General features: G+C 35.2%; 1 protein-coding gene across 1 annotated transcript; it reads left to right on the forward strand.

The window, feature by feature from the left end:
• Positions 1-1,369: 1,369 nt before the first annotated feature.
• On the forward strand, positions 1,370-24,392 carry sypb (synaptophysin b). The gene is made up of 8 exons (XM_039690308.2): positions 1,370-1,504; positions 4,084-4,149; positions 14,887-15,011; positions 16,144-16,342; positions 18,102-18,293; positions 19,369-19,507; positions 19,927-20,106; positions 24,120-24,392. Exons 1-7 carry the CDS (start codon positions 1,487-1,489, stop codon positions 20,073-20,075), a joined length of 888 nt encoding a protein of 295 aa, XP_039546242.1. The 5' UTR covers positions 1,370-1,486; the 3' UTR covers positions 20,076-20,106; positions 24,120-24,392.
• Positions 24,393-27,547: the final 3,155 nt, after the last annotated feature.

The following is a 27,547-nucleotide window of genomic DNA, read 5'->3' on the forward strand; positions in this document are numbered from 1 at the left end:
AAAATACTATATGTATGTATGTATGTATGTATATATATATATATATATATATATATATTTATTTTATTTTTTTTGCTACTGAAAATAAATAGGATACAATTTTTAATAACAAAAATATTGCTTAGCCCATTACATTTTCTGTCTCAGCTGCCCGAAAGATTCTTGCGACAGGAGCCTATTATTTAGTTTAGAAGAACATACATGTTTGGCTAAATACTTTTTAAGGGTGTTACAGTAAAATGGGCTTTATGCCCAGCTGCACTACTTCCTGAACTTCAGCCAGCTCCTTGTTTCCTGTCTGCCGTTATTGGCCAAATCGATTAATTCAGGTGTGTCTGATTATTGTTGCCATGACTACTGAGGTCAGGCACACCTGAATTAATCAATTTGGCCAATAATGGCAGACAGGAAACAAGGAGCTGGCTGAAGTTCAGGAAGTAGCTGGGCATAAAGCCCATTGATCTGGGTAAATCAAGCAATCAAGGGCGAGCCGGTGCAGGAAAAAAAAAAAAAAAAAAAAAAAAACTATACTCAACTTTTTCATCTAATGTAGCCATTTAATAAATAAATAAATAAATAATATTATATAAGTGATTCATCTATTTTAAAATGCAATGCAAAATCATGTAATCATGCCTACGATTACGTAAAAGGCAGTATATGTTTAAAAAAAAAAAATTAACAAAAAGTTCAAATGGACACCTTTACAATAAATTAAATAAATTCTAGTTATTTTGAGTTTTATTCTTTTATTACAGTAACTTCCTTATTAGTAACAGTAAATCCCTCTATATATATATATAGGGATTTACTGTTACTAATAAGGAAGTTACTTATTAGTTATATGTATAATACACAATACAGTAATAACAATATATATATATATATATATATATATGTGTGTGTGTGTGTGTTATTTTTAAATTGATTATATGTATAAAATGTATTATATTGATTATATATATATATAATATGATTCATATTATTTATTGTGTTTTTGTTGTATGTCTAGTGGTACTTTTTTGCTTGTGTAGAGCAATAAATGAATGAATGAATGAATGAATGAATGAATGAATGAAAAGAATTATCCTGCATGGTGGTTAAAATGGTCAATACAATTCAAATGCAAACTTTAGAAAACAAAAATCTATAAAGAAATATAATATACACAAAGAAATATACATTTAATTTATTATAATAAATAATGATTAATTGTTCATGTCATTTATTATTATATTTTGTTTCATTTGTTTATCAATTATTATTATTATTCATAATTAATTAATTAGAATTATAACCCATAATATTAAAGCAGTGCAGTGTGATAAGGAGTGCAGCTGCTGTGAAAGAAGCACATTCCCTCAGACAGCATGGCTTGGCCGATAGATGTTATTATCCCGAGCGAGCGAGCGAGCGGGTGTCATCAGTGCGGTGACCCGGATGTCTCCTCTCGTCTGATCCTCTTATCAGCGACAAGGGGACCGAGATGGATGTTGTTAACCAGGTAAGGCATTCAATCACAGCTATTCACCTAATAAATACTCATGTTCTGCAAATACCTTACGCTTATTCGCGTATAGGCCTAAAGGCAAACTGTTATTTGACTGACTAACAATGATTTTAACTGGACGGATAAAACGGAGTTTAAATTAATGACTTGACAAGAAAATACCTAGAGACGACGTCTCGTTGAGTTTCAGGGAATCTCTGTTGGATGCAACCAAATAATAAAACAATACAGAAAACCGTTTGCCATTCAAGACAATTCGCGTAAAATCGATAAATAACAATAGAGTACAAAACAAGCAGTGTATTGCGACTGTGGTATTTTATACAATGGGTCGGGATATATATTTAGTATGAATGACTGAACTGCGCAACTATTTTCAAACGGGAGAGTTGTATGATTCGGATGATCAAATAACTTAAAGTCTTTATTTTCATGTTCCCTCTTTGAGATGAGATATAAAAGGACATGAGCCGTCCACTGGTTATGTATTTACGTTGATGTCCAATATGCGAACGAATCGTCTTTTAAACCGGTTCTTTTTAGTGATTCGAACGAACCGATTCATATAACGGTCGTTAATCATTCGACTAAAACTGTGAGGTGGGTGACATGTTGGAACCATAAAAAATCTATATAGCCTAACCCAATCTACACGTTATAACCCAAATCTAGACAACCCAAACTTATTAAATAAAACAGCCCGAGAGAGAACCGATTCGCTCCAATGAATCGGACTTCAGTACTATTCAGGCAGTGAATTCAGGCAGTGTCTGTGTCTGTCACGTATTACAGAACAGGTTAATTTATATATTAACAGATATCACAATCTGGATTACTATAGATGATACATGGTTTGCATGGGCATTGGGCACTAAAGAGTAAAGTGAAAAAAGGATTGCGCTATTATCTGCAGTGTGCCGCATTCACTCGCGTGCTCTCTGGCCTTATGCCCGCTGTGCGAGTCAAATAAATCGGCCTGAAGCCTGCAAATGCTCGCCAGTTGCACTTTCATAAAGGAAACGTTGAGATAAGCAGCTTTTACTAATTCTAATGCTTGCAAAGTCTCCCTCTCCTCCTCGCATGTGCGCCCTATTGGTCGCTTTGGATGCTGCTCTGTCGTCATCACTGACGTAGGTAGGGTCATTAGAGTGTATTGAGAGAGAAAAAAACATGTATTCAGAGAAAGAAGACAAATGCAACATACCTGTAATATCCATAAAAATACATGACTCTGTGCTCAGAAGTAATAAGCTGAAAATACTCATTCTACTACAGAAAGGCAGACACAAAGAGATACTCTTGTGAAAAAGCAGTGTGCATAATTGTGTTGTGTGTGCACTTGTAGTGTACTTAAAATCAGCTGTGAAAGCTGTAAAATCAAGGAAATATACCTTATGAATTCAGTAAAAAAAAAAGTATAATGAATTACCATGTTTGCTACCAAGACAAGTCAAATTGAATAAATCAAATTTTTAAGTAAGCCAATTTAAAAAACAATATTTATGAGTTATGTGAACTTATTTCTTGTTGTGTTCACTAATATAACACTTTTAATATAAAGCAGCAAGCAGACTGTCTTTAAGTCTGATTGGCTCGGCCTGTCCTCAACCTAACCATCTTGTTAAAGAAATGTAACAAAAATAATGAGAATATCTTAAAATATAATTTGTTAATCAAATATTAATTTCTTTTCGTGATAGATGTACTTAATAGATGTACTTTTTAGACCAAATATACTGTTGAATTTTTGCCACCTATTTTGGGATGTCCAACTCAAACCATCACATAAGTGATATTCAGAGATTTTACTAAAGGGATAGTTCACACAAAAATGAAAATTCTGTCATCATTTACTCACCCTCATGTTGTTTCAAACACGTAAGACATTCAATCATCTTCAGAACACAAGTGAAGATCTTTTTTAATGAAATCTGAGGGATTTCTGTCCCTCCATTGACAGTCTACGCACCTACGAACTAGAATGTAGTTTTAATTACTATCTTAACAGGCATGGTGGATATACTAACAGCCATATTAACTTTATTATCCAAAACCAAAACGATAATCCAGGATAACAAGAACAAACGCAGCATCTTTTTAACCAAACTGAGAGGGGCAGGTAAACATAATTGGTTACCATGGTAACTCTTCAGTGGTAGGAAACATAGGGAACAAACAAGAACAAAAACACACGAAACAATGAAAACTCTGTGAAAACCAACATAAACCTAACAAACTGATTGCATTTAATATTATTTTAAACTGTAAAACATTTACATTTAATTGCAATTAAATGTCTGAAAAAAATGTCTGTCAAATGCGTTTTCGACTTTCGACAAAAGTGTTTTTTTAGAAACCGTTTTACTCTTGTATTTAGCGTCGTCAACTTGTGATGGGATTGACCAAAACTCATTGTAATACCAAGTGTAAACTGGGCCTCAGTTTACTATTATATCCATAATAAGTTCTCCTAAAAGTATGCTAAGTTGTACTTCTTTTTCACTTATCAGGTTTGATGGTCTTTATAGCAGTAGTTTTTGTCATTGACATTATCTGTTTATTTGTTTTTTCAGTTGGTCGCCACAGGGCAGTTCACAATCATCAAGCAGCCATTAGGATTCATTAAAGTCTTACAATGGGTGAGTAACTACAGTTCATGCAGTGTGGGCCCTATGGTTTCCGCGATCACAGAATTGCAGAATTGGCTAATTAACATGGAATCTAGTGTTAACGCGGAATTTCGTGGAATTTTACATATTTGGTTTGAAATTCTGTTTTTGTGTGGGAGAAGAACGTATGTCTGGTGAAAATGCAGACCGGGGGAAGCAAATCTGGGCGACACAACCCTCCACCCCGTCATCTCAGCTCCAATGATGAAATCAAAACAATGAACTCATGGTGAAGCGGCTCTCCACGACGCTGCTTTCGTCGGCAAAAAGTTAAAGGGATAGTTCACTTTGAAATAAATTTTTGATATGTTTTAGCTTACCCCAAGGGCATCCAAGATGTAGGTGTCTTTGTTTCCACAGTATTTTCAATTTTGACATTTTTGACAAACCGTTGTTGTCTCTCAGTCACACACTGGAGGTGAAGGGGGTCCTCAATCGGTTCACCTCAAAGAGAATGCTCAGAGAAGTCAAAAGTAAACATGATTTAATGACTCGTAAATGTAAGTACACATTGATGGCCTAAGACACGAAACGAGCGGTTTGTGTGAGAAAACGAACAGTATTTATATCGTTTTTACCTCTTGTAATCATAGCCATTACAAAATGATCTGACGGCACGGGCGCTTCGGTCTGCGCATGCGCCGGAAGTGATCGCTTGCGCACCTACGTCACACTTTCGGAAGTTTTACCTTTCACTAAACATATTTAGATATACGGGAAACCGCAATGGAAGACGATTTCGGTATATCTGAATATGTTTAGTAAAAGGTAAAACTTCCGAAATCTTTGTGTAAATATTGAGTGACGTCACACGCAAGCGATCACTTCCGGCGTAACATTGAACTGATTCAGTTCGGTTCAGTTGGACATTGCACAACTGATTCAGATCATTTGGACGTGGCTGTGGTTACAAGAGGTAAAAACGATATAAATACTGTTAGTTTTCTCACACAAACCGCTCGTTTCGTGTCTTAGGCCATCAATGTGTACTTACATGTACGAGTCATTAAATCGTGTTTAATTTTGACTTCTCTGTGCATGCTTTTTGGTGGACCCCCTTAGCCTCCAGTGTATGACTGATAGACAAGAACGGTTTGACTGAAAAATGTCAAAATTGAAAATACTGTGGAAACAAAGACACCTACATCTTGGATGCCCTTGAGGTAAGATAAAACATATCAAAAATTTATTTCAAAGTGAACTATCCCTTTAAGAAACTCAAAGCTATAAGCCATCAGTGCCGAGCCGAACAGTTCGCACGTGACTTTTATGCAGTGTTTCCCACACATAGACTAATTTGCGGTCACAAAATTAACTCCGGCCGCCACATATTGCGTTTCGTAATTTTTTTTAACGCAATTTAAAGCATGCAGCGTATAGAGCATCACAGTCCCGCCCACAGCCCGAGAGAGCGTTGGTGCTGGAAGTAAATTTCCCATTCATTTCTCCCATTGACACTTTGTAAAATTCATATCTAAAGAGTTTTAGAGCATGTCTGAGGATAACCAGCTACGGCTGAACTCATAAGCACACAACAAATCATTTCGAGTGAAAAAACGAAAAGAAAATCCCCAAAAAAAGTCAAGGGCACAGGCCTGTTTACATATTTTCATTTCCGAGCAAAGGAACTACTCCTCCCATAAACCACCGCGCCTCATTAAAGTCGACTGAAGCCACCGCAAAAAAGCCTTTTGAGTGACTTCCAAATCTGACGACGGGCACGTGAACTTTTTCCTCCAGTGAATTTTATATAATGAATGTGCAGGGAAACTTCTTTTCCTCGATTTACTGATCATATGTAAAACGTATTTGTAGCTGCACATGCTAAAACATTGAGCATCTGGCTCGCTCATAGGCTGTGCTGCGGCAACTGCACAACCAATGGCGCGGGGGCGTCTCTGAGGTGAAATGAACCTAGCCCTACGTCATTACACCATCTTCAGTCTGTCACGTACCTTTGCGGGGTTTCAGACACATTACACGACTTCCACCAATCAGATGCATCACTGTGGGATTGTGGGTAATGAAGTACTTATCCAAAACATCGCGAATAAAAGGCATTTATCTTAAAACAAGGTTAGTGCTCCATGAACTTTTGGCGTATGAGCATAAACAATCGCTTAGTACATCCGTAGCTGGTTTTAAGTCAACCATGTATGGTTACGTTTTTATGGCTTATATCTCAAATGTGAATGGAGAAATTGTATTGAATTCTTACTTCCGGCACCGTCTGTGGGCGGGACCAGTGTTGGGTGTAACTAATAACTAAGTAATTAGTTACTGTAATTTAATTACTTTTCCCTTGAAAATGTAAAGTAAGGGATTACTCTTAATTTATCTGTAATTTAATTACAGTTACTTCTGATGTAATTGAGGTAAATACTGTGTATAGATCAATCCAATCCCTCAGCGATTCGTATGCATTTTATGAGGTGTCTAAATATTATGACCGCAGTCGTACAAATTCATATGAATTATTGTAAAATATGTATGAAAAAAGTGTGAAAAGTGTCTGATGCTAAAAAGTATGTTTTTATAATGTAACCTTCTCCACCTTGGTCAGTTTAAGGATAATTCATGCAATTTTATAGTATTTATTTCAAAGAATTAAAACAGATTCAAGTCTATCCTTGTATTATTCAGCTGGTTGAGATTGATATGGGATTGTGAAAGTAATTAGTAATTAAATACTTTTTAGAGAGAGTAATTAGTACAGTAATCTAATTACACTGTTGAAGAGGTAATTAGTAACTAGTAATTAATTACTTTTTTAGAGTAACTTACCCAACACTGGGCGGGACTGTGATGCTCTCTATTCCTTCAGTTGTATTTCCTTTCCCCGCTCTCCCTCCGCCTCTCTATCACTCACGCGTCTCTCTCACACACACACACACACACACAACGTGCACACCGCGTCTGTCTATGAGGCGCCGGACTGGACAAAAGCGAAGCGAACTCCGTGAGCCACACTGGGCGAGAGAGAGACAGATTGTGACTTTATTTAAACTTATATAAACTAATGTAATTTATATAACTGGACAGTTTAAAGCTCATAACCATATTTTGTTGTTACTTGAAGAGTGTAGTGTTATGTTGCATCATGCTGTATTTGTCTTAAAAAGGCTACTGAGTAAATGTCCGTTACCCCAATAAATTTAAGGTCATTCCTATTTTATTTCTATACATTTTAATCATTAACTTTAAAAGCACACTATTTTTACAACTAAAATAACAATCAAGGGTAAAAAAAAAATGAATTCCCAATAAAATAAAGCAGAATTTGGGAAAAAATAAAACAGAATTTCATTTCCCTAAGTGTGCTGTTTTTTTTTTTTATCTTGCTATTTTAACTCCTTTTCTTTCTCTTTCCTTCATATTATTTTCTTCTAAAAACTGTAATCTCTTTAAATATGTGTGGTTGCAACTTTTAAACTGTAATTTTACCAAAAGCATTGGTATTTCCTACAGCTACAGCCAGTGCAAATCTAGTTCAGTTTCTCTTAATTATATCTGGCAGTAAACACAACACACACACACACACATGGTATTGTGCACAGCTTGTGTGGGTGGCTGTGAACAGTCACTGCTGTTGCTTACATAATGTGAGGAGTCTGACAAGACAAGTGATGGTAAATCAAGACAAATCTTTAGATTCTAAGATTTCAAGTGCCCCAGTGTCTTTAGAAAATGTATTTGCAAATATGTGTGTGTTTTGTGCATGTTTAAAGTTGTAAAATAGATTTGTAGGTAGATCTAGCAGGGCTTGACATTAACCGTTTTGTTCAGCAGTCACTGTGGTTATAGTGGTTTTCCAAAGTTACAAGCCACTCAGCATTTTCTCTGGCCACAATTCTGACATCGATACCATGGGGGAAAACTGCCATGTAGATATTTTTTAATATTAACTCATAATTTGGCCGCAGGCTTATCAGGCTGATGTCACTTTAAAGGGGTCATGAACTGGCTTTTTAATAGTTTTTAATAGTAAAAGGCTATTTTCTACCGTAGTTTTGAGCCTAGCTGAAAAACGCTCGGTTTTTATGGGCGTCTCGCACTGAAGACTTGGAAGTAAACGCCCACTGCTGTGAGTGGATTTGTTTTGCATATTATAATGAGTTTCAACTCACGCGTCGGTGCTCTTGGGGGAAATTGTTTTGAAAATGTCCAATATTGTAAAATGGCAACCGGAATGATTCGCCCATACATGTTCGACCCAGAGTCCGTGTGTTGCACCATTCCTGTCAGATCCAATATAGACGGCACAGCACCGTTCTTTACTCTTAATCGGTCTGCAAATCCAGTCTTGTTTACAAAACAATCCTCAGTGAAATGAAGCGAACAGACGGATAATGTTTTACCCTCATCAGCTGGAACGTCATTAAAAATAAAGTTTAACCATGCAGTCCTATTGGAATCCAGAGGAAGCTTATGCAGCGACTGTCTTCTTCCACAACCAGGCACTGCACAATATTCTGTAAACGGCATGTTTATTGCTCGGTAGCTTGATTCGGTTTTTATCACGAGGTAGGCATCTATGTTATTTAGCTATGCGTGTAATGCGCGAATCGGTGGGCGGGGCTAAACCGGCCATGTTGAAGTAGGCGTTGATCTTCTTCTGCGGGGGTGGGGTTTTATCCTCTTTGACGTCATAGTTCCCCACTTTGAAAATAAAAGTGTCAATAAAAGCTTTTATTGGACTATAATATGATGACCTCTTAGATGTCAAAAGCTCAAGGAAAATTTGATTTCTCAGTTCATCACCCCTTTAAGACCTGACGCACGGATCCATTATAGATGCGTTTTCTTTCTCTACTGTTGACATTCACTTAATACATAACTGACCGTTTACATGAATACTCACCATAGCTGGCATTTTGACATTATTTTGTGTGTATTTGTCTGTTTTGAAGCACAATAAGCAGGGGAAAATAACTCAATTTAGTGTTGAGAGGTGGCTTTATGTGTGCACACTTGGGGTGTGACAAAGTCTGTGGGAATAAGTAAATGTATGCACAATCCCATGATGAAATTTAAGCCCTGTTACATCAACAATGTTCATCTGGCGTAAATGAATTGAGTGGGTGAGGAGAGACGGGTTTGTGTGTCACTCACTGTCTACATTGCACCTTTTTGAAAGACTACAATTGAAAAATGAATTCTATATACAATTCAACCCTCCAAAGTGGCCAGTAGTGACTGCGTTACACTCCTCTGAAATACACCCACATTTCGAGGTTTGACAGTTGTTAATGCCAAGCACTTTATTAATTATTTTAAAATCTTAGATTTTACTGAGAGAACATTTTTATTATATGTAGTATGATATTAAATTGTGATAGTAAGTTACAATGCAACGGTAAATTTCTTCTGAAATGTTACCATTTAGGAAATAAAACAGTAGTCAGTTTATGGGTCCTTTTGAAAAATAAGAGATATTGATATCTAATCTGGCACATCTGTAGATTTAACAGCCTGCGCTTTGTGCTTTGGTTAAGCCCGACCGATAAAGGATTTTGAAGGCCGATACCGATAAAATCTTATTTTAATTAATTTTAAAATTTTAAAATTATAAATTATTATTTTAAATTATTTTTAAAATATTATAATATAAAATAATTATTATTTAAAATTATTTTAATTAATTTTAAAATTTTAATCTTAATTTTAAAATCCGATATTCCGATTTATCGGCCGATATTATTATTTTTTTTTTTATTTCAGAAATGTGCAACAAAATATTAAAAGATTTCCCTAACATTGTTATTTGTAGTTAATTATGAGTTTTAACAAAAATAATATGATAATGTATAACTGGTTCTCTCTGCCCGACTCTGGCTGGATCAGCAGGTTGCAGGATGTGGCGCTTTATAACAGGGACGGTGTAGAGTGCCCTCTGGTGGCCAAACTATGCAACGCCAACACTCATGACATGGTTGAAGCGTGTTTCGTCCGTTTTTATTTTTTTGGAAATATTCATTTATCGGCCATTATAACTGCCGATACCGATATGTTAGAAAATGCCTAATATCGGCCGATAATATCGGCATGACGATATATCGGTCTGACTCTAGTTAAATGTCATGAATTTGTGCCCATTTCTGTCTAATTTTCTCTTTAAAGCTTGCTCTAATTAATTGCTTAGAATTTGAGAGAAGTGTATAGTCACTGCATGCATAGAAAAAAAAAGAAAAGGCCAATATTTAGTGGATGAATTTTTTATATAAATACATTTACTTGCTATTAAAAATGTAAGTACCATTTGCCAAGCGCTGTGTAGGCTGTAGTGCACGATCGCAAAAGATAACAAAAGGTGTCTTTAATACTAAATTCCACTAGGAACATTTTGTCCCGCTGCCAAAAAAGGAATCAAGGTCTGAACCGATCAAGGTTTGGAACAAAATGAAAAATTAAACCTGAAGTCACATAATTCCTATTACTTTCTTTCACCATTCTTCATTAACTTATTCTGTTAGAGTTGAAAATCCTTAAGGAATGCCTACAAGACTCCTGTCATAATTTGAATCCCATCCTAAATGTCAATTATCTTACAGCAATTAATTCAGTTCAATTCACATTTATTGTATAGCGCTTTTTAAACATATCGTTATAAAGCAGCTTTACGGAAAATGCACATGTCTACATTACAATTAAGAGTGATCTGTTATCAGAAATGTACATAATCACACAGTTAGCTAACAATGTATTAATTTAAGGCAGAAACAATGAGCTTGTTAAAGTAAAGAATACATGTTGTTAATAAATTATTAGGATCTACAGAACGTTTTAAAACTACAGCATCACAAAGCAAAAGCCGAGATGGGAACACATAATTCCCAAGCGGACCAGCAGGATAAAATGCTGCTGTTTCAAAAAGAATTGAAAGAAAATGTGTGTAAAACTCTTAAAACTCCCTCTGGGATTTCCTTGAACCGATCCACAAGACATTATTCCAATACAACCCAAGCAGCTTTCTCTTAAAGATTACACAATATCCAGTAGGATTCTAGGAATCAAATGAGATCCTACTGGATCTTAAATTCCTATATCGGAGGTTTTGATTCGTTTGATTTTTGGAATTTACTAATTATTTTCAACATCTGTCAAGCTAAAGTAGCCCTGACTTTGTGTTATTGTTGTATTTTTGTATCTTTCCTATTATCTGCCCCGTTGCCTTCTCATGAATATAGTCACTCAGTGCAAGTAATAGTGCATTTTGTTTCCTGGGACACAATGAAGTGTTGTGTTTATTTGATCTGGTGCTTGTCCCATAATACATCAGTATTTATTTGTGTGCTGAGCTCCACAAGTTGCACAGAAGTTGTCCATTCGAGAGTGTCTGTGCACATGTGCTGTATGACTGTATTAGTGAGCTGCCTAGAAGATGTAGGGACATTTATGCTGCATTACACATACAATTAAAAATGCACAAGGTCAATACTAAATATTGTTTAAATTTGTTCAGTGTAATTAAAAATTGTCTTTATGCACAGCTGCACTACTTCCTGAACTTCAGCCAGCTCCTTGTTTCCTGTCTGCTATTATTGGACAAACTTGATTAATTCAGGTGTGCCTGATTATTGTTGTTGTGACTACTGAGGTTAGACACACCTGGATTAATCAGTTTGTCCAATAATGGCAGACAGGAAACAAGGAGCTGGCTGAAGTTCAGGAAGTAGTGCAGCTGTGCATAAAGCCAATTGAACAAGTGACCAAAAGTATGTGTCCGGATTCACTCTCGTTCACTAACTCTTCCCACTCGTTCACTCTCGTTCACTAACTCCTCCCACTCGTTCACTCTCGTTCACTCACTCCTCCCACTCGTTCACTCTCGTTCACTCACTCCTCCCACTCGTTCACTCTCGTTCACTCACTCCTCCCACTCGTTCACTCTCTCCTCCCACTCGTTCACACACTCCTTTCCTCTTACGTTAAATGTTCAAACAACATTTAACGAGGAACGGTTAAGGTTAAAAAACAAAAGAGTTAACAAAATACTAATAAATCAATGGTAACATTTTAGCTCTCATATGTTGTAACATTGCGATATATCAATGTTGATTTGAAATTTGAGAATATTTTTTTCTGAGTCAGTAGAGTTTGGTATTAGCATGTTGCTAAGCTAATGGCATGACACTCTAATAAGCATTAAAGAACACAACATTGGTCCCCATTGACCTGGGCTGCGTCCGAAATCGCTTACCTCCATACTATACTTACTTACTTACTTACTTACTTACTTAGCTTAGCAACATGCTAATACCAAACTACTGAAATAAACAGTGCACTGAGGGCTATTTACTATTAACATAGGCAGCAAGGCTACTCACTATGTTTTGGAACAGAGCTTATTTGTGTGTAAATGTGCGTGTGTAGAGTGATGTGTTGTAGATCAGCACAGTGTGTTGTAGTGACAGATGGTAAAGCACCTCAGTGAGATTAATAGCCGGATTTTCTATTCAATCGGATCTTCCTGCAGTGAAGGGAGGGTGTGGTAAAAATACTCTGACTAACTAATCTTTCTGTGTGTGTGTGTGTGTGTGTGTGTGTGTGTGTGTGTGTGTGTGTGTGTGTGTGTGTGTGTGTGTGTGCATGTGCCTGCATCATGACACCAGTGCTAGTAGGTGTTATTGTGTTAATTGTGATAATTCATTAACTCCTCTTGCTTGTCACCTCATCTCATTTATATCTAAGTTTCCATGACAACAGGTGCAACAGTGACCTTGATACAGTAGCTGCATTTCTTTGAACAGTGTATGTTTGTGTCAGCAGTGCTGATTGGGTTAGCAGATATTGTATTTTATATTTTATATATGTTATGATACAACAGATGGTGAATTGACACAGAAACATGAACCACTCTCATTTCTAAATTTTCTCTTTATTTCATTTTTGATATGAAACACCCTTCTTTTCATTGACATTATTAAATTAGTTTTAGAAGTGAAATGTCTAAAACCATGTTTTTTTATAATTTAAATGTTTTTACCTTCATATGATGGTAACTCTTCAAAAATTGGGGTTCTGTAAGAAATTAATACTTTTATTCCGTGAGGATGCAATAATTTGATCAAAAGTGACAAAGATATTTATATTGATACAAAAGATTTCTTTTTTCAAATAAATGCTGTTCATTTAAACTTTCTATTCATCAAAGAATCCCAAACAAAATTCATCACAGGCTTTCACAAAAATATGAAGCAGCACAACTGATAATAAGAAATGTTTCTTGAGCAGCAAATCAGCATATTAGAATGATTTCTGAAGGATCATGTGACACTTTTTAAATATATTCAAACAGTAAACAGGTCTTTTCATTTGAAGTAATATAATTTTGTAGTCTACATAATCTACATATTTGCATTTTACTGTGATGTATTGTTTCATATAATCAAAGAAGCTTTTCCAGTTCTGTATTGCATGACATAGCATAATAGCTAAAAGCTTGTATCCGGCCTGGAATAGAGTTTGGTTTATGGTTATGGTAAGGGTTTGGACACCATTTTGGAAACAAATGTAGTAGCCGTGGGTCTTTTATGCAGAGACTTACCTCATGTGTTTGCAATTGCAATGATGCATTCAAACGTAGTATCTTTACAAAAGTTCACAATCCTGTTGCAGATGAACTATAATGTGGATAACACTGAATAAATATATTTTCGTCAAGTTAGATAGTGATTATTATTAATCACTCAAAATACCTCTTTATCTAAACCTCTTAACCTTGAGACTCACATACGCCATGTTTGTAGTTTTTAATCCTTTGAATGTGTTTGTAGTTCTAATTGTTAGTTTTAATTATTTTGTATTTATAAATACATATGCATTCATGTATATATTTAAGAATTATTTGCATGTATATATATATATATATATATATGCAAAAGCCTCTAAATGCCATTTGAAATTTTCTTCTTTAATGATGATTTTTATCAAACTTGTATATTTAAGTTCAGTAATTTCACTTAAATAACAATTAATAGGTAATTATCATTGCCATTTAAGTGAAATCACTGAACTTAAATAAACAAGCTTGATAAAAATGATCATTCTAGAAGAAAATTTCAAATGGCACTTAGAGGCTTTTGCATCTGAACTCTTCATATATGTATATATATGTATATATATACATAATCTATATTAGATATACATATTTTATATATGAATAACACATTCTCTTAAATATATACATGCATATGTGTGTATTTATATATACAAAGTAATTATACACAGCACACACAAATATATTATGCAAACACAAACTTTTATTTTGGATGCGATTAATCGCAATTAATCTTTGCACAGCCCTAATATAATTCATTCAGATTCATTAAACATAAATAGACTGCACCAATTACCAGTTTGACAAAACCTATAGTAAATTACATGTTATTTTATTTAGTTATCTCCTTAGAATCATGGGAGAAATTATGATCTTTGTTTGAAACCAAAAAAAAATTGTGCTTCTCAATTTATCCAGAATTGTGCACCTCTTGCTGAATGGAAAAAAACCAAGTCTGTTTATTCTGTTAAATTTTATTTTTTACAATTTATTTGCTGCTTGCAAAAACCCAGTGAAAATAGGATATTTATTATATAGATTGTTCGTTGTATATGGGCGTTTTCAGTACACTCGTTTCATGCTAATTGCCATTCTTTACTTGCACACTTATTTATTATAACAACTGACTCTTTCTTTCTCCTTCTCAGTTCTTCGCCATCTTTGCGTTCTCCACCTGTGGCGGTTACTCTGGAGTGTTTCGTCTGAGCGTGGAGTGTAAGAACCGCACAGAAAGTGACCTGAACATTGAGGTTGAGTTTCAGTACCCGTTCAGGTCAGTGTTTCACTGCCATTCCTGTCATATCAGGAATATCATATCATTCCTGTCAACAATGCTTTTCGAGATATTTTATTTATTTATTTTATTTACCTGTAAATTACAATTTAAGCACATTCGTCACATTCTTTCCCTTAAATGCAAAAAAAAGCACTTTATTACATGCAAAAACTTGTTAAAACAGCTCAAAAGTCTCATATTGGGTGTTTTTGCTCACCTAAAATAAAATTATTGCTCTCTATGGAGCAAATTAACTGTTCCCCTTATAATATTATAATATGAACATTTTTACCATTTATTTTGCTTTTGTGTGTGTGTTCTGCATTGTAAATGTGTTCAAATCTAACCACGGGATTGTGTCATTTCTTTCTTTTTCTTTTTTTGATAAATAATAATAAAATTCCCCATTTCCCATTCATTTCTTTGCGGGTCAAATTGACCCACGAGGGAAGGATTTGCTACTGTTTTTATTACAACCACATAAACTCCTCGAATGCAGTAAATGTTTTGTGTGTGTGTCCCAAGTCCAAGTGCGACAAGTGCCGTCAAAATAAAAGTCACAACAACAAAAAAGTTTCTACTGCTGATGTGAATGCAACCAGGAAAAAGGGCCCTAGGGGAACATTTATTTCTCAGGGAACCATGGTGACTAGTTCCTAGTTCCTACATCTACTACCCAGTGCAAAAGAGGTTTATGATTCCATAGGAGAACCTTTTAAAGAGATACTCCACTTTTTTTGGAAATAGGCTCATTTTACCACTCCCCCAGAGTTAAACAGATGGGTTTTACCATTTCCAAATCCATTCAGCCGATTTTCTGATATTTAGAAGAATATCAGTTACCAGACAGTTTCTGGTCTCATTGACTTCCATAGTAGGAAAAAAATATACTATGGAAGTCAATGAGACCAGAAACTGTCTGGTTACCGATATTCTTCTAAATATCAAAAAATCAGCTGAATACATTCGAAAACGGTAAAACCAACTGTTTAACTCTGGGGGAGTTGTAAAAAGAGCCTATTTCCAAAAAAAGTGGAGTATCCCTTTAAGTTTTTTCACGTGAATGCGCACACATTGGTCAAGCGATTTACACTTCTGACAGACATTTATCAAGTGTCTTTCTCCACAGACTGCACCAGGTATGGTTTGATGCTCCTTCATGTAAAGGGCCGGAACCTGAACGTCTCTTTCTGGTGGGAGACAACTCTTCCTCTGCTGAGTTCTTTGTCACCATTGGTGTCTTTTCCTTCCTTTATACAATGGCAGCCATGTCCGTGTACATCTTCCTCCTGGAGAAGTACCACGAGGGAAACAAAGGAGCTCAGGCTGTGAGTCTTCTTGCAGTCTCTTTCCTGTGAAAATTGAAATTTCAGCTGGTATACATTTTCTTTGAGCATAATCAGCATAAAACGGAATGACTTAAAGGGATAGTTCACCCAAAAATGAAAATTCTGTCAGTATTTACTCACCCTCATGTTGCTCCAAAGCTGGATCACTCCTCCATAATAGTCCATAGGCTTCTTGAGGGATTGAAACTTGCCGGCCTCGAAAAGTTATTAAAGGCATCGTTAAAATAGACTACAGTGGCTCAATCTTAAAGGACAACTCCGGCGCAAAATGAACCTTTAGTCTAATAACACATTGTTACCTAGTCAACCGTTATCTGAGATTTGTATTCATGATTGCCGAATGTAAATAGTTTTATCTTTAAAAACAGTTTAGCCTATAACGCTAGTATAATGCTAGTATATAGGGCACAGAGTAATGACAAATAAAAATCGCTTGTTATTACCACTAACAAGGCTCAAAATAGCCCCACAGTAACACGACAGCATAACAAGGGTCTCTACATTCGAACCGAAGCATTGAGAACTTTGTCAGTGTCCATAAAGTTTAATTAGAAGATATTTTATACACACAGTCAACTTCGCGAATACAGGAAGAAGCCATCGTTGACACTGACAACGTTCTCAATGCTTCGGTTTGAATGTAGGGACCCTTGTTATGCTGTCGTGTTACTGTGGGGCTATTTTGAGCCTTGTTAGTGGTAATAACAAGCGATTTTTATTTGTCATTACTCTATGCCCAATATACTAGCATTATACTAGCGTTATAGGCTAAACTGTTTTTAGAGATAAAACAATTTACATTCGGCAATCATGAAAACAAATCTCAGATAACGGTTGACTAGGTAACAATGTGTAATTAGACTAAAGGTTCATTTTGCGCCGGAGTTGTCCTTTAAGTTTATCAAATGACGAGAATATTTTTGTGCGCAAAAAACAAACAAAAATAACGACTTTATTTCAAATATTAATTTCTGTCTCTCTGGGCCTCGGATCAGGTTACTAGTTTAACAGCGTATGATCTGTTGTTGTGCGTCTACGTGTGACGTAGCTCTACGCTATCACACTACGTTAACTGACTAGAGGCTCAAAGAGAAGGAAGTGAATAGTTGAAAAAAAAACGTTATTTATGTTTGTTTTTGCGCACAAAAAGTTTTCTCATAAAGGCATTATTGAGCCACTGTCGTCGTTTGGGCTGTTTTAACGATGCCTTTAAAGGATTAGTTCACTTTTGAAAAAACTTTTTAAATGTAAAAGTATCAGTATCAGCCATTCAGAATCTATCCTGCTTTAAAGAGCATGTGCATTTAATGCGAAAGATGATAAAACTTTTATTGGCGTGTTTTATTGGGTGTGGACGCTAATATAGTTAGATAGTAATAGTATTTGTAACTTATTTTAGTTCACGACACGTTAATATAGTAAACTAATGTTAACAAATATAAACAGTGTGTTACCAACAATTTTAATAACCTATGATATTTTGTTAACACTTGTATCATGTTTTATTACCGTGTTACGTTCAAAATATAATGTTGCAACACTGAAGATCAGTGGAAAGTGTCTAACATGCCTTAACTTACAAATCTGTTTGAACCATAAAGTCTATGCCTTTAAATATTATAGATTTTAAAGGGGGAAATGTCACTGCATTATAGTGTGGCGGTAAACCCATAATATTTCATTTTTTAAAAACATATAAGTGATTAGTATTCCAATGAAACAATTTTTTTTTCTACAGGATTTTGTGGTGACAGCTATTTTTACCTTCATGTGGTTGGTAAGTTCAGCGGCGTGGGCCAAAGGTCTCTCGGATGTCAAGAGGGCAACTGACCCCGATGAGGTCATCAACCTCATCGATGCATGTGATCGTGAGGAAAACCGCTGCAAAGAAATCCATGAGCCTGTGGTTTCCGGCCTAAACACATCTGTGGTGGGTACAGTCACTATGAATAATGTTATTGTGCGCATGTATTGAATGTGTTTCTAGAATTTTATAATGACACGTCGTGGGCCTTTGAAAAAGGTTGGACATCATGTTTATGAGCAATGACGAAATGATGTTACTTCTATAAAATATTGTAGTCAATCATTAATAATCAATCATTATGCTCCATTATACTCTGTTATATACAAACTCAGCCGGCAAGTGACCAACCTTCAATGTTGAAATGTGGTTAAAATAGTGTTATAAATGTTTCAACATTTAAAGTTTCCCTATTATGATTTTTCAGTGATGACCTTTTATGTTGTGTGTGCATGATAAATGGTCTGGGTTAATGTCCCCCAAAAGAAACAACTGATTTTGAACTGCCTCAAATGAGTCGTCTGTAATTACAGTCTTTCTTTCTGCAAGTGCCTCCGAAGCTTAAATTAATATATGGTAATGGGTGTTTTGTGTCCGAGTGGTAGACCATCTGACCAATCAGAGTAGAGCAGGCTCTTGGAAATTTTTAGAGAAATCTTTATCGAAACTTTATCAATGTAGTGTTTTTTATTTTATTTTTTACTGTAGATGCATGTAAATCTATTAGATGATACCTCCAAAACAAAATTAGGAAACTTTAAAATAGCATATATGGGGCACTTTAATGCTAAATAAAGGCAAAATATTTACCTTTACAAATCAACAATAACATTTTAATTCACCTATGTTAAAAAAATCAACGTTGATTTGTTTTGAACAATCATCTAAATTGTTTTTGTTAAATGAAAAAAAAAATGAATTAATACATACAGTATATATATATATATATATATATATATATATATATTAGATTAAAAAAAATGAATCTTCATTTTGCGTAGGCAACTAACTGAAAATAAACCAAGATTAGTTTTAACTTCCAGTGATAAAAATCAGTATATATGCTTAGTCTAATGAAACTGGCAGTATTTTCATCAGGTAAAATAGGGTGTAGATGTTTTTTTGGGCATCCAAATGAATGCATATGGTATGTGTAAGTAAACATATGTGTAAGTAAAACTGGTTTCTCTTGTACCTGCAGGCGTTTGGGTTCTGTAATGTGGTGCTATGGGCAGGGAACCTGTGGTTCGTCTTCAAGGAAACCGGTTGGCTTGCAGCCTTTGCTGGCACTTACGCACCCTCTGGAGAGAAGCAGCCAGCACCAGACTCCTTCGGCCAGGGTGAGCACAACTAAAAGACTGAAAATTAAAGCATGGAATTCACATAAATTCATATAAGCTTATGTATTACAAGATTTTTGTTGCTGTTATAAACATTTATATGTAGGTTAATGTGAATCTCAAGAAGAAGTGAAGTCAGTATTACAGCAATGAGGATAAAATAATGTGATTTGAATAATATGCTTAATTGTCATTTTAATAATAAACGAAATTTGATTTTGATCCTACAAATAGGCTAATCTTCTGTATCCAAAGTTTAATTTTAATTTAGAATTTCTGACATATTCTTGACAAGTTTTATAAGATTCACCCTAATAGAACTTTCAGGATAATTGTCATTTGAAATTTTTTGACATTTTAAGGCTTGCAAAGATCTTCATCCTATTTTATTATATTCTCTTTTAAATGTATTTTTCTAGGCTATGGACAAGAAGGTTATGGACAGGACCCTTATGCTGGCTCTCAGGGCGGTTACCAGCCCGAATACAGCCAACAGGGCGAAGGTGGCGGTTACAACCAAGGAGTGTATGGTCAGGGTGAGCCCACCTCCTTCTCCAATGAGATGTGAGCCCGCTTCTGCTGGCTGAAGCTCTGTACTGGTGAGTGAACAAGCTGTAAGGGTAGTTTACACTGTAGGGAACATCTCAGTTAATATTTTAACGTCCGTTCCCTGATGGAGGAAATGAGATGTGGTATCGATGGCTGGCACTAGGGGTGGACATGCATTTTGAGCGTAAACCACCTTTAAACAACCAGTTTATATATGCTATTGCGAGTCTGTAGCCAATGCTTATCAACCCGAGCACGACCGAGGACACCATATGCCCCAGGAGCCTCTGAAATTGTTTCAGTGGAACCACTGTTTTTACTCTAAATGTCTTTAAGGAGTTCAGCATTGCGAGACATGAAGTCCAACTCCATCCTGAGAAAAGAGATACTTTGCACTGGGGAGAGCTTGCTCTTTTCCCAGTTGACCTGAAGCCCCAAACGGAGCACCAACCCTAATCTTGATATGACATCATTTTGCTCAGAAAATACAAACAGCTTGATTATTGAGAGTGTTTAGGCTTTTTGAGGTTAAAAAAAAGAAGAGAATTGATTTTTTTCATTGTATGGTGGTATGGTCTACACACTGCAAAGTCATTTGCAAACTTTTTTTGCATTTGGAAAGGAATTTTGCTTCCGATGAACCCTTTAAAGGGATAGTTCACTTTGAAATTAATTCTTGATATGTTTTAGCTTACCTCAAGGAGGTGTCTTTGTTTCCACAGTATTTTCAATTTTAACATTTTTCAGTCAAACCGTTCTTGTCTATCAGTCATACACTGGAGGCTAAGGGGGTCCACCAAAAATCATGCACAGAGAAGTCAAAATTAAACATGATTTAATGACTCGTAAGTGTAAGTACACATTGATGGCCTAAGACACGAAACGAGCGGTTTGTGTGAGAAAACGAACAGTATTTATATCGTTTTTACCTCGTGTAATCACAGTGACGTCCAAGTGATCTGAATAAGTTGTGCAATGTCCAACTGAACCGAACTGAATCAGTTCAATGTTACGCCGGAAGTGATCGCTTGCGTGTGACGTCACTCAATATTTACACGGAGATTTCGGAAGTTTTACCTTTTACTAAACATATTTATATATACCGAATTCGTCTTCCATTGCGGTTTTCGCGTATATCTAAATATGTTTATTGAAAGGTAAATCTTCCGAAACCTCTGTATAAACAAAGAGTGACGTAGGCGCGCAAGCGATCAGTTCCAGCGCATGCGCAGACCGAAGCGTCTGTGCCGTCAGATCGTTTTGTAATGGCTATGATTACAAGAGGTAAAAACGATATAAATACTGTTCGTTTTCTCACACAAACCGCTCGTTCCGTGTCTTAGGCCATCAATGTGTACTTACATTTACGAGTCATTAAATCATGTTTAATTTGGACTTCTCTGTGCATGCTTTTTGGTGGACCCCCTTAGCCTCCAGTGTATGACTGATAGACAACAACGGTTTGACTGAAAAATGTCAAAATTGAAAATACTGTGGAAACAAAGACACCTACATCTTGGATGCCCTTGAGGTAAGCTAAAACATATCAAAAATTAATTTCAAAGGGCAGCCTCTGCGACTTTGGTGAAGACTCAACGTGACGGGGACAGGACCTTGTACTGGTATGCCCAAACCTCAAAAGCGAACCAAAAATATTAGGTTGTGCTTGTGTGATAACGTCTTGAATGAGAGCTTGTGCAGCAACTATTTCAAAAGTCGGAGGTCTAAGATTGGTCGTAAACCACCGCCTTTCTTTGCCACGATGAAGTGAGGGTTGTAGAAACCCTTCATCTCGGATGGAAGGACAGGCTCTATTGCGTCCTTCGACAAGGGCATCTTTGCCTGCCACTGAGGTGAAGAGAACTCTAAACCTGGAAGGGGGACTGGCGAGATGAATCGCATAGCCAATTTTGAGCCAGTACAACCGATTGGAAAGTGCTAACTTGGCCTCCGAACTTTGTGGCTGTGGGTGCTCCGTAAGCTCCAACTGGAACCGGCCTTTGACGGTTGAGAAAGCTGCCTCCGAATGTGCTACACTGTCCTGTGCAGTGATTTGGGTAATTCGCATCCACACATGAGTAGGCAGTAAGTCTCTGCGAACTATGTGACCCAGAGAATGGAGGTGTTGCTCTTTCTTTGAAAATGTGGGTACCGCTGCAACTGGGGTGAGCGGCGGAACAAAAAGAAAATGAAACCAAAGATTCTCCACCTTGCCCTCCACTTGGGGAAGGGGTTGTGCGTGCACATCATCCTGGGCAAGAGTAGGTCCTCTCATCTCTCCAGGCAGCTCAATGAGCAACTTAGGTGACTCTATCTCTTATAAGAAAAGAGAGTCACCATCCCGATGTTCCCATGGTCATGTTCTCGCAATGATAATCCACCATTCATGAAAGCTGTCTCAGCATGTTTTTGACTCAGACACATGAGACAAAGACTATTGGCATTCGAGGATAAGAGATACTGGCCGCACCCAGAAACACTCAGACTGAAAGGCATCTTTACAAAGATGCTATTCGTCTGTGCTTGCACATTTAGCGGAAAAGCTCTTTTAGAGGAAACTGCTCATTTATGCTTGCTGAAGCGCCCAGGAGAACTTTCTCTGCACTTATCCATGCCCTTTTCCACAAGGAAGTAATGCGCTGTAACACCAGCAATTTGCTTCCTTTTCAGAGGATGAATGGATTGAGCTTGTCTATAGATGACACCCACTCAGCTCCGAAAAACAAATCTGAATGAGTGCTGTGAATATCCACAAACATAAAGGGCATAGCATAAACTGACTCCATGGATTACTTGTCAAGAGTCAGAGTACATTAACCCCAAGGGATCATATCAAAATGTAAGGCCCCATCATTAATTCAGAAAAACAGCAAAAAAAATTTCTCATGAAAAATTAACTCGTTAATTCAGAAAAACAGAGCAAAATTTTTTTTTTCTCATGAAAAATTAACTCATTAATTCAGAAAAACAGAGCAAAAAAAAATTTCCTCATGAAAAATTAACTCGTTAATTCAGAAAAACAGAGCAAATTTTTTTTTCTCATGAAAAATTAACTCATTAATTCAGAAAAACAGAGTAGATTTTTTTTCTTCAAGTGAATGCAATACGCCTCCGTAGGTCCAAACATCTGTGTCCAATACTAAAGATGCATGCAACATTTTTATATATATATATATATATATATATATATATATAATTTAATAAAATTATATTTACATTTTAATACTTACATCATATGTACTTACATTTTATAAATTATATTATCAGCATAAATATTTGAGTATTTTTTTTTTTAACTTTACAATCAACATTTTAGGGGTCATATTCTAAATTTTACATTGTGCACTACCAATCAAAGTTTTGGGTAAGTTAGATTTTTTTGTCTTTGATGGAAGTCTCTTATGGTCACCAATCCTGCATTTATTCGATCTAAGAAACAGCAAAACAGTAATACTGTGAAATATCATTACAATTGAAAATATTACAGTTTTCTATGTGAATATATTTTAAAATGTAGTTAATTCCTGTAATGGCAAAGTAAAACTTTCAGCATCATTACTGCAGTCTTCAGCTTATCATAGTAACATCTTTACTTGAGCTGTGGAAATCATAATACTTTTTTTTCAGGATTTTTTGATGTTTAGAAAGGTCAAAAGAACAGCATTTAATTGAAACGTAATTTTATTGACATTTCGGTAACGCTTCCTTTTACAGTCCAGTTACCCATGTAAATACTATGTACTTATTTTAGTAACTACAATTACTGGGTAATAACCCTGAAACTACCCCTAAACCTACCGTACTTACCTTATATTAGACAGTACTTTCTAGGTAAGTACTGTACTGTAAAAGAAAGCGTTACTGACATTTCTGTAACATTATAAATGCCTTTACAGTCACTTTTGCTCATTTTAATGTGTCCTTGTTTTGCCATTATAACTTTTAAGAAAAAGCCAGTATGCTGAACCTCTTGTATATTGTACACTACACTCAATACAATTATGATGTTTGTTTTTTGTTTTAACATAAAAATTGTGAATATTTAAACGTGTTGTTTTTGCAGATCACCGCAAGAGGACGTCGTGTGATCAGCCAGCATGGAAACTACTAGCTATGTCTTTCCACTGTCTTCAGTTGGTTTTAAGGGAAGCGGGTGGGTGGTATTAAAGCACATATAAGAAATATTTTCAGGGTTGTTATTAACATCATAACCAAGAGGAAACAGTTGGGACCTATGAGGAAGTGAGACCCTAATTTCAACATACTATTTATTACATGGAATCCAGCTGGAGAATATCCATCCTATTATAATGAGGAAAAACTTGAATATGCTACCAAAAAAAAATTAAATAAATATGAATGAAACCTATGATGTATATGCTATGTACGGGGAGCCGTTTGAATGAATTATAGTAATATTAAACTGAATGTGTTTTTCTGTGGTGTAAATATGAATTAGATATACTTATTGTTGCTTTTTCTGTGATTTAGTCCCCGCATTTGTTTTTATTTCCCCTATATCTCACCACCTAAACCTTCAACCTCCGACTCAATGTTTTTTCTTTCTTTTTTATTTGTGTGAAACATTTGAAAGGTTCATAAGAACACAAAGATTAAGTAGTATAAAACTTCTGTATTGGTCAAGTGTTAACAAAAGTAGGCATAGATAAAACCGCGTAGGGAGAGAAACCGAGTAACGGAAAAGCTTAAGAACAAAGCGAAACAGAAAGTACAGGCCATATTTTTTCAAAATTTGAACAAATGATGCACATGCACGACATATATTTCCTTTTATGTTTTGGTTATATGTCCAAACTTTTATAAGCTAAAGCACAAATATATTTTTGGTGCTATAAAAACGGCTTGTAGGACAACTTCACTTCAGTCACGGGTGCTTTAGGTCTTGATTGTTTTGTTTTTCTAGTTGTGTGAAACGCCACTGATGCTCTTATTCAGACATGAGTGTGAATGACCCCTTTCGATTCTTTCTGAAAAGATTTCCATGTGTTTTGGCTCTTTGTTCAGACTGATATGTATTTTATGCTGTCTCTCTCTCTCACTGCCTTTACATGAAGGTCCATATTGCTTTCTTTCTCTCCCTCATTATATCATATGATAATGCTAAATAAAATAATGTTAGAGAATGACGAGTGATGACATTAATGCTCCAGTGTGTTTGTTCTTTGCAGCGCTTTTATGAATTCCAATGTCTTACGTTTTTGTTGGACTAGTACATTTATAAATCTATTGTCATTTCACTATGGAGTTGACAAGAATGAGGATAATTTTTGGTTAAAATTATTATCTTAAGGTTGAAGCAGTTTGAAATATATAATTTCTATTATATCATATTCCTGATCTTACTACAGACATTGTTGATGCCTTTTACGACCAGTAGAGGGAGATGTTTAGTAAATGACATGACCTTAATGGAAATTTGGCTGTTTAACAAAAATAAATATGCTAAATAAAAAAATAATTAAAACAAATTAAAAAGATCGCATGTTAGAAATTAAATGTAGAAATTTAGTAAATAAGCCTACTTTATCAATGCAGTTATTGTGCTTTTCTTATAAAGTACATTGCCGTCATTAAGATTTGTTTTAATTAATACTTTTATTCAGTTTGAACAGCTTGAGCTCAAAATTGCTGTTCAAGATTTTGATTTCAAATAAATGCTGTTCTTTTAAACTTTCAATTCATCAAAGAAAGTGTATTATGGCTTCCACAAAAATATAAAGCACCACAAATATATTTTCCACATTGATAATATTGTTATCTATTGTTATTATCACAAAATCAAATTGTTACCTAAACTACAGTTCCCATGAGACTAAATGATATATAGGCTTATATTATAATATGACATATCATTAATATTTTTCAGTTGAATATCAGAAAATGATTTAATTCATAATAATTTTCAATTACAGTTACATTACATTTACTATAGACATTGTCTAAAATAACATTTAGTGTTAATTTAATGAAATTTAGTGATTCAATGTACTTCAAACCATTAATAAGATTTTTCTTTATAAATATATTGTTCAATTACATGCTTTTGTAAATTTGTTCAAATAAATAATGTTCAGTGAAGGTCGCCTACTTTAACCCTTACATTATTTATGAATATTGATGTTGAGTGACTATGATCAGTAAAATGGTTCAAGGTACTTTTCAGAACTAGATTAAACCTTAAACTAAGTTGTGCTGTTTTGATATTCATAAACATGGAAAAAAAAATGGTTTAAATGTATTTGTATGCTTGACAAATCTGGGAAGAAACCACACTGAGTTTGTGTGTAACAGTTCACACACTGAAAACCACTTGTGTATTTCTTTAAAGTGGAGCCTAATTAATTTCATTGAAGAAAAAAACATTACATAACATAAACATTCATTATTTATGAACATTATTATGTGTAAGTTTTGTAAAAATGACAATTCATGTGATATCTCATATGTTTTCATAGGCTATACCAAATACCGTAAGTCAGACGGGATAACGCTGTTATTTTTTTTCCATTGAAATGCATAATTTCACTAAATGGAGTTGAGAAAACAATAATAACATGAAATCAAGTCCTGTAAAACTTTTTCAGACATTTTATATTTTAACTCACATTGCAGTGTTAAAATGTGTGTAAAGAACTTGAAAAAGAAATACAAAAAAAAAAAATACAAAATAATATTTTTTTTCTGATCTCTAAATATTGTTTACTGCATCACTTTACATATTAATTAGCCTAAGTATTATTGATTTGAAAAGTTTTAATATCATAATATTTAGAAAATGCATTAACGTTATCCTGTAGGCCTTATGACATTTTGACTGGTGTGGTCACATGATTCTCAGTTAAACCGCTTAAAATACTAGTTTAAAATTTAGATTTTAGTAACAAGTAAAAAAAAAAAAAAACATCCCCATAAAGATAATAACTACTTTGATGTACAGTTTTAACCAATTTGATTTTTTTTTTTTATCAGTTGAAAACCTTATTTGTCATTGATGTGAGCTCACGCGCTCTGCTCACGCACGCGGCTTCGGATGCGCGTGCGAGCATATGAGTGATTCGAGTATGAGTTGCTATGGCGACGCGTCTTATGAATTTTGAATGAAAATATCAACACTTTGATCGCTGTTGGTTGGTTGAGAGTCGAGGCGATTTCAGAGACTTTTGCTGAAAATTTTCTTGTGCTGAACTTGAGATTTTGAAGCTGTTCGGAGGATTTCAGAGAGAGAGAGAGAGAGGAGACTTTTATTCCAGAAGGAGATCGGATAATATATCCTAGCTTACGCTACATCCTTTTATTTATTTTTATTTAATATTATTTCTGAGGACGCTTTAATTTGATTGTTCTTTTCTTATTTTTGAGGGAGTTTTGGAGTTTTATTTTATTTTTTATTGTTTATTTTTATTTTATTTTTATTTTTTTTATTTTTTGGGGGGGTGGGGTATTTCTGAGTATTTTGGGTGGGGTATTACT

The sequence above is a fragment of the Pimephales promelas genome, chromosome 14 (genome assembly GCF_988280905.1).
Source record: "Pimephales promelas chromosome 14, fPimPro1.hap1.1, whole genome shotgun sequence".
Classification (NCBI taxonomy): Eukaryota; Metazoa; Chordata; class Actinopteri; order Cypriniformes; family Leuciscidae; genus Pimephales; species Pimephales promelas.